Source organism: Solanum tuberosum, unplaced genomic scaffold, assembly GCF_000226075.1.
Source record: "Solanum tuberosum cultivar DM 1-3 516 R44 unplaced genomic scaffold, SolTub_3.0 scf00027, whole genome shotgun sequence".
NCBI classification, from domain to species: Eukaryota; Viridiplantae; Streptophyta; class Magnoliopsida; order Solanales; family Solanaceae; genus Solanum; species Solanum tuberosum.
Window position 1 is genome coordinate 1,792,667 of NW_006238953.1, and position 8,473 is coordinate 1,801,139.

The window sequence follows — 8,473 nt, forward strand, 5'->3', positions numbered from 1 at the left end:
GCTTTACTCTGTCCTGCATGCTCAGTACCTTTCAAGTACTGACGCATACGTGCGCTACATCTTCTCGTGATGTAGGTTCAGGTTCTCAGCATCCAGATCACGCTTAGATCGATTCCCGATCTTCAGTTCAGCAGCATCAGTTGTGAGTCCTCATTCTTCGAGGACTAGTGACATGTTTATCTTTATTGCTTTTAGTCTTTAGTTTCAGTTTTGCTAGATCTAGTTGGGGCATGTCCCAACATTTCTAGTCAGTTTAGAGGCTTATTTCAGATATAGATAGATTCAGCTTAGTATTGGGTTAATATCTTTCTTGTATTAAACTCATCAGTTTTTCATATATCTCAGTTATAGTATATGGGTATTCCCCATCCTTTTCATTTTATTTATGATTTAGCTTCCGCATCAGTTTATTATCTTTAGTATACTCATAATCATGCCAGCAGGGTTAGCTTGGGATCACTTGTGGTCCTAGGTCCCGTGTCTACGTCTCGGGGATAGTCTCGGGGCGTGACAACAGCTATCAGAAAAGTTGCCACTTTTGATGTGGTAGGTGCACGTCCTTCCAAAGAGGCAGGCTCTCAGCCAATGGGCGGTTCAGAAGGTGAGGCAGAAGGATTGAGATTCTCGTAAGTAATGTTCGAAAGCACTGTTCCTTGATCAAGCTCCCAAGGAGTTTGTGTTCATTTTAATATAGTCTCTTCCAACAAAACACAAACTCAAGATTTGACAAACAAGAACTTGGATTTTCTCTGAAAATTCATAAGCTTGAAAAGAAGGTCATCTTCAAGGATGAACATTGCTCATATCAACAAAGGACCAGATGGAGTACTGAAGAGTCTTTGTTGTATTTAGAGCTTGGTGTCTCAAGTGCTTATATTGTAAATCTATTCCTAATCTATAAAGGAATTAGATCTTCGTTCTGTTCTACCAAAAGTCTATGTCAGTTAAGGTCAACTGATTTAGTGGGCAACATTGTTGCTGCTTAGTCAAAATTCTAAGTCATCTAGTGGTAAGTGATTTAGTGGGCAGTGTTGTATCTGCTTAGTTGAAGTCTAAGTTATCTAGAGATAGGTAGCTTAGTTGGAAGTGTGGTATCTACTTAGGCTCGGTTAAGTAATCATTGTATTACTTAGTGTGAGATTAGGAGATTAATCTCATTGTTGTGGTGTAAACTGTGTTTTACTTTTGCTTGAGAAGATTAGTAAAAACAGTTTGAAAAATCCTGTGAGATAGGTCGTGGTTTTACTCCCTTGAGCAAGGAGGTTTCCACGTAAAATCCTTGTGCCTGTTTTATATTGTGATATTTACTTTCTACATTGTTATTTTGCTGAGGGACTTGGTCCCGTGGTTACTGGTGGACGCATAGATTCCAACATATGGACTTCAAAAAATTATGAGATCCTTAACTCTATCCACACTATACTTCTAAAATTATGACTTGAGATTTAGTACTTGTTGAAATTTGAAATTTTAGTACTACTCATGGTTTGTGTCTCAGGTTCGAGTTCCTTGAGAACATCAGAGTTGCTTGCCTTTGTTAAAGAGCTACTGGGACTTTCCGACATGAATTCAGATTTAATCGGGCTCTAACACACCTTATGATAAAACCAAAAAAGAAAATTTAGTACGTAAGTCTTTTCACTACATATATGTTTTCAATTGAACTCTATATATAAGCTCTGTTGGCCTCCGTCATTCTTAGTTTCTTAGCATCAACAACTATGTTTTGTGCCTTTTTAGGTGATGCTCCAACTAGACCTATTAAACCTTCTACTGTAATTCAGTTTTACTATTTCTATTAGCAATGTGATTGTTGCTATGGAAATAGCTAGTTCATAGAAGAATATATAGCAGGCAGAGACAAACTGATGGAAGACCGACAAGAAATGATACATTGATTTTCATGTTTGATAGTCTTTTGGCGATATTATGCCTAATGATGAAAAGCATGAACAAGTATATTATAGCTCCTTTAAGTACATGAACGATGAGTTAGGGATTAAGAATAAACACTGTACATATCCTGTAGTGTTCATGTCATCTTTGGTTGGCAGTTATAAGAAATATAACTTTTGAAGTGGCTGCTCAACTTTGCTGTATTTCTTGATGTCAGTTTATGATTCTGTACTATACAATGCCACATTAACATTGGCAGATTGAATTGGTCGTTCCTTCCTATAGATGATCTAAACTAGATGTACTATCACATGTGCCTAGTGCTATGCTTTTAGGTTAACCCCTTGGATGATCTCCGCAAGAATTCTGCCACCAGATTTGAAAATGCTGAAGAACTGTTCTTCAATAACTGGTTAGGAGTATCAAACTCGAGAATGTTTCCTGCATCAAACAAGACAGTTTTATCAGGCAATATAATCCATTTTGAATAATATGGTGTGTGTATTCTCAGCTGTTCTATGTCTTCCAACTTTTTGAGTTCTTATCCAATTGCAGGTCAATGGTTGCACTATAATCTGCCACTACTAATGTTATGCTGTGTTTTTTTTGTGTGTGTGCTTAAAGTGCTAGTGCTAGGTCCTGTATCTTTACCTTCACCAAGAACTAAAACAAGATCATTATCGATAACTGTGGGTATCCGATGTGCCACTGTTATAACTGTACATCCATTTGTTTCTTCTCTTATAGTTTTCTGAATGACATTGTCCGTCTCTGTATCCACTGAAGCAGTAGCTTCATCAAGTACCAATATTCTCCTTTTCTGTAGCAATACCCTAGCTAGGCACACAATCTGCCTTTGACCCATGCTCAAGTTTTCTCCGTCTTCTGCAACTGCAACATAAAATTCTTGATCATTAATTTGAAGATCATTTGTTTCCCTTTCCAAATGTTGTGTATTTTGAAAATAAAGGTGGGTTCAGGCCACAGAACCTAGTATTTGTACCTGGTGCATCAAGAAGCCTTAGATCCTGCTTTACAATATCAGCTAAATGACATTTTTGCAAGACCTGAAATATGAAATCATTCTTAGAGTAAGTTACAAAGTCATGTGAGATTGCTCATAATACAGAATAGTATATCGTAGTAAGTTACAAAGTCTCATACTTAGTCGAATAAAACAAAGAAAAAGAAGTTCAGAACATTACCTCCCAGATATCCTGATCTGTATGTTGTTGTAATGGATCAAGATTAGTCCTAATTGTTCCTTGGAACAAAATTGGATCTTGTGGTATTATACTCAACTTAGACCTCAGGTCTTGCAAACCGATTTTGGAAATGTCTATTCCATCGATAAGAATGCATCCCTCAGATGGTTCCACAACCCTGAAGAGAGCTTGGATCAAAGTAGACTTTCCACTACCTGTTCTTCCAACTACACCAATTTTCTTTCCCTCTGGAAAAGTGCAGGTTATACCTTTTAGAACTCTTGGGAGATCAGGGCTGTATTGTACATGAAGATCTTTAATTTCAATTCTTCCTTTTAGAGGCCAATCGGGTTTTGGCCTGGACTTCTCAATTATCAGTGGAGCTTCACTAGGAACGTCGCTGAACTGAAGTATTCTCTCAACTGATATCATTTTGTTCTCGACATTGCAAAGGTTCCATATAACCCAAGCTTGGAGAACATTAAGATTTAAGCCATAGGTAGCTGCTAGTCCTGCTAAACCTGAAAACAGATGAAACATGTGACATCACACACTGAAGCCATTTACAACAGTGAAAGAAAGAAAAAGTTGTTATCATAGACTTTGACTTCCTCAGTTTGTGTAAGTTCTTAATCTAAGATTTGTTTCTTATATCTACTCATGCATCACCAGAGAAGCTGCCTGGAATTTTGTTGATTTAACTGCCTGGGAAAGTGCTACACAGGATGCATGAAATGGAAATGGAAATGGAGAAGAATAAAAGCTTACTGGGGTCTATAGCCTCTCGTGGAAGGTGTGCCAAGATGATGAGAAGAAAGAAGAATATGAGATTGAAGAGAAAGTTAATTCGAACACAGAGCCATTCCATTGTAGCAGAGTTGTGAAAGACAACACGAGAATAGTCATCGATGAGACTTAAATTCTTATTCAAGAATCGGTCTTCCTGATTAAAACAGCGAATTGTTGCTACACCGTTGAGAGATTCAGAGAAATGATGCAGGATTGGAGCTTTCTGAATGCCAATCATCCTTGCCAGTTCTCTAGCAGTGGTAATGTAATATGCCTGCAATAAGAATTGAATCATTAGCACTAAGGCCATATTTATGGGAAGTAAAATACTCATTGTTTGAGTTCCAATGATTTTCTGGCAGTTAAAAGTAAATAGGGACCAAAAGTAACTTCAGGTTGAGCTTATTATTACCTGATACCACATGGAGAGGGCAAGTATCAGAAGGAAGAGAAAAAAGATCTGCCAGGCAACATTGGACATAAGGACAACAATGCTCAATAATTGAATAAGTGCAAATGCTAGTCCAGCCAATCTATACGGAATATCTGTGTCCACGATGCTTTGGTCCGTAGAAGACTGACCAGAAAGAAACAAAACTTGAAGTTCAGTATAGATGAAGCTAGAAAGTCATGTTTTGAGAAACAAAGAACTTAATATAGACACATTTCAAGACAAATAGATCATTTCAGCTGCTACACTCACCCTATTGAGAATTCTGCTGGAAGGGGTGGAGTCAAAGAATGACAAGGGCGCTCGGAAGAGTGATTTGATCATTGCAATGTAGAGCTTCTGAGCAGTCTCAATTGCGATAGTTGAGAGCATAACTGCTCTTCCTAAGATGAAAAGAGAGCTTCCCCCTGACATCAGCACGAATATTCCAATTAATCTCTCGCTAGTAACCCTTCCTTCTTCTTCTGTTCCCCATGCAATCCAGTAGTTGCTTGCCATCTGCAGTCCCTGGAAGAAAACTTGACATAGAAGGACCGGAAGTACAAGGGCCCCTTTATACGCCGAAGTCACAAAGGTCGAGTAGACTTTCCATTTAACTCGACCTGATACTGCATCTTCCTGCTGAGTTCTTCCTAAGATCCTGTTGTCACAGGTAAGATCTTCAAAGCACTCTTCGACTTCAATTTGGTTATTCTGATGCTTACCCTTGGTTACGCAGCTGCAATTTTGGGAAGGGTTCACTTGATCTAATGATTTACTGTGAGCCACCATATGCCTTAGGAGCTCACCATCCGGATCTGCAATCAACTTGTTATACTTTCCTGATTGAACAATTCTTCCGTCCTTCATTACCTAAGCATATCAGGTAAGCATAAAAACTAAGATATACTTTTCTAGTTTGTTTCGATCAATTGAAAACCAATAGCTTAAGATAGTTTCAACTTACCAGGATGAGGTCAGAAGTATCTAAAAATTCCAACTGGTGAGTGGCATAAACAACTGTCTTTCCTTGTAGATGTTGGATTAAGCATTTCTGCAATATGATGAAGGATTATAGCACATCAATAAGAGCAACTAGATTACTGAAAAGAATTCTACAAAAGTAGGATGTAGTACTTGCCTTAAACATATGAGCTCCAGTTTGTGCATCAACTGCACTGAAAGGGTCATCTAGCAGGTAGATGTCTGAATCACTATAAATAGCTCTGGCCAACTGAATTCTTTGCTTTTGTCCACCGCTTAGGCTCATTCCTCTTTCTCCTACTAAATTTAGATCTCCGTCAGCCCACATCTCAATGTCACGTTTCAAAGCACATCGTTCCACGACATCATCATAACGTGCTTTATTCATTTCCTTGCCAAACAGAACATTGTCTCTAACAGTGCCCGTCTGAATCCAAGCACTCTGTGGTACAAATGCCTTCGAACCATTAATCTTAATACTTGATCCAGAAATTCTAGGAATCTCTCCCATAATACTACAGAGTAGGCTTGACTTTCCCGACCCCACTGAACCACATATTGCTACTTTCCACCCTTTCATTATCCTGATTTTCTCAGTTATCTTAATTGTTGATTTCTTGGACTCATTTGTGCCCCAAGCATACTCTCCTGGTTCAAGTTCGATCGCCACTTCCGAAGTGTTAGGAGTATTATAGCTTGTTAACTTCTTTTGATCTTCCTCTCTCATGAAGTCTTGAATCCTATCAACTGAAACCTTTGTCTGAGCAACCATGGAAATGAGCTCGGGCAAGTTGTAAATTGGTTCTTGTAGAATCCTGAAAGTTGCTAGTGCTGAGAGAACTGCTCCTGATGTTAATGGTGTTTTTAGGATGATACAAACACCAAAGGTTACAACTGAGACGAGCGTTGGTGAGGCCCAAAAGAGGAAAGCCACAGCAGAACATGTATAAAGGTATCTCTTAAGCCAACCTCTCTCATTTTCTCTTAGTTGAAGCAGCTTCTTCAAGAAAGTGGACTCCCATGAGTGCAGTTTCAAGACTCTCATGCTTTTTAAGGTCTCTGAAGTGGCTTTAATTCTCACGTCCTTCGCTTCCATTATCTTTGAGTGGAGCTGCTCTTGCATATTGGCTAGTGGTGTGTTGCTAACCATCACAAATATGGTCGAAAGAAGAGCAGCAATAGCGGGAGCAGCACCCAAATTCCTGTATAAGATAAGCAGGGCAAATGTAACCTGAACAGGCAGCAACCAAACTCCATGAATATACCAGCAGAAGTCTCCAATTCTCTCAACATCAACATTGATGAAGTTTATGATCTTCCCGTCTTTTGTTCCACCATACTTTATGGACAAAGTTCTTTTATATATCAAAGCCATCAGAGCGGCTCTGACTCGAACACCAATCCGGTTAGCTCCAAAGTACCATTGCCTTTGGGACAGTGACTCTACTGTTTTGGCAAAGAAGAAGATGAAGGCTAAGATCATTCCGTCTTGCCAATTGGACTCATCTTTCTTTTCAGACAAAAAATTCACAAAGCTTGTTATCAGCAAAGGACCAATATAGGAAGCAATTGTGTTGACTCCTACATAAACAAACAGAAGCATGAAATTAGTTTGTTTACAAAAAGGTTTGCTTAATTGAGTCTTGAAAAATCAAGAATTACCTGCAAAAACTGCATTACAGGCAAGTGGTCTCCAAATCATACGTAGTATGGCATCAGGGAGGGAGAGAGAAGAAGCTTTCTTTTCGCGAAGCGCGTCTTCCAACAAAGAAGCAGCTTCATTAGAAGTCTCAGTGTGAGGAATTGAAGGTATGTGCTCTACTGTAAGCTTTTCCTCATGACCTTTCTTGAATAGTGGATTAAGCCACCTAAATGTGATTAGGCTCCAAATACTAGCACTAGAAAATGCATCATCATGTGTATTTACCTCATCTTTATGAAGGAATGGCTGTTCAGTTTCACTGTATTTGTTGGCTGGTACTGCCAAGGCATTGAAACATAGAAGAATTGACAATGGTAGGGAAGCAAAATCAATTATATTTGCCTTGGGAAGAAAATGTGGGGCTTTTGTATATATATTATAATGTTTGAGAAGATGAAATGAGACTAAAATTATCTCAAAAATACTAGAAAAGAACCACCATATGATGAGTAATAATGGCCACCTTTTCTCTCTGTTTAATGAATAGACTGCAATTACAGTTGCTACACTCCATGTCATGACAGAAAAAACAGACTCTTCAAACACAAAAGCTCTCAACTTCCAGAATTCATGGACACAAAATCCCAAGTAAGAAATAGCTATTGAGAAATTCAATAAAACTGTAATCTTGATGAAAAATGTGGATTTTCTCCTCTTCTCCCTTTTTTCTACAAAACCCTCTTCTTCCTCTTCTCCATTTTTCTTGAAAAAATCTACCAAGAAACATATGAGTAAAATCAAGAAAAAAGCTACATTGATTAGCCTTAGAGTGATGTCCATCTTGGTTGACACCAAAAAACAAGAAAATCCCACTTTTGAACTTACCCCTTAAAATTAAAACCTACTCTATTCTACTTACTATATAAAAAGAAGCTTGGAGCACAAAAGGCAAGAAGTATTTTAAAAAAAAGTTAAGCCAAAAGCATAAATATCCATTCAGAATCATATAAAAAAAATAGACTATACTATGATGAAGAAGGCACGTGCCTTTTTGAAAGTTTGGTGGAATTATGATGAAGAGGAATCTGAGTATCAACCAGAATGGTTAATGAAAAGATGGATAAAAAGATGGATACAACTCTATTTTATGTAATGCTTATATAATAGTGAGCGGCCGTTTGGTTTGATGTAAAAGGTATAATAGTTTAGGATTATTTTATTTCATGTTTGGTTAGATGTATTAGATAATTCTGAAATTATTTAGCCCAACATTTATGCGGAATAAGTTATCTCTTATACATGGTGAAATAACATATCTTGAAATAACTATTAGGATTTTGTTCTGATTTTCTTACCTTATTTGAAGTTTATTTTTCCCTAAAAGAAAAGACTAAACATATTACCATAAATGTTTTAATTTTTTCTTAAAGGAAAACATTATTTTCTTCCATATTTGATTTATTTTTTTCTTAGAGAAAAGATTTGGAGATCTAAAAATTAAATTAAAGATCCTTATTCTCATGCTAA

General features: G+C 37.6%; 1 protein-coding gene across 1 annotated transcript; it reads right to left on the reverse strand.

Annotated features, from left to right (window-relative positions):
- Positions 1–1,866: 1,866 nt before the first annotated feature.
- LOC102589832 (putative ABC transporter C family member 15) lies at positions 1,867–8,063 on the reverse strand. The gene is made up of 10 exons (XM_006341696.2): positions 6,967–8,063; positions 5,462–6,885; positions 5,288–5,374; positions 4,594–5,193; positions 4,303–4,467; positions 3,870–4,164; positions 3,102–3,622; positions 2,900–2,963; positions 2,548–2,787; positions 1,867–2,337 (listed from the first exon to the last, which is right to left on the reverse strand). Exons 1-10 carry the CDS (start codon positions 7,784–7,786, stop codon positions 2,228–2,230), a joined length of 4,326 nt encoding a protein of 1,441 aa, XP_006341758.2. The 5' UTR covers positions 7,787–8,063; the 3' UTR covers positions 1,867–2,227.
- Between the last annotated feature and the right edge of the window lie 410 nt (positions 8,064–8,473).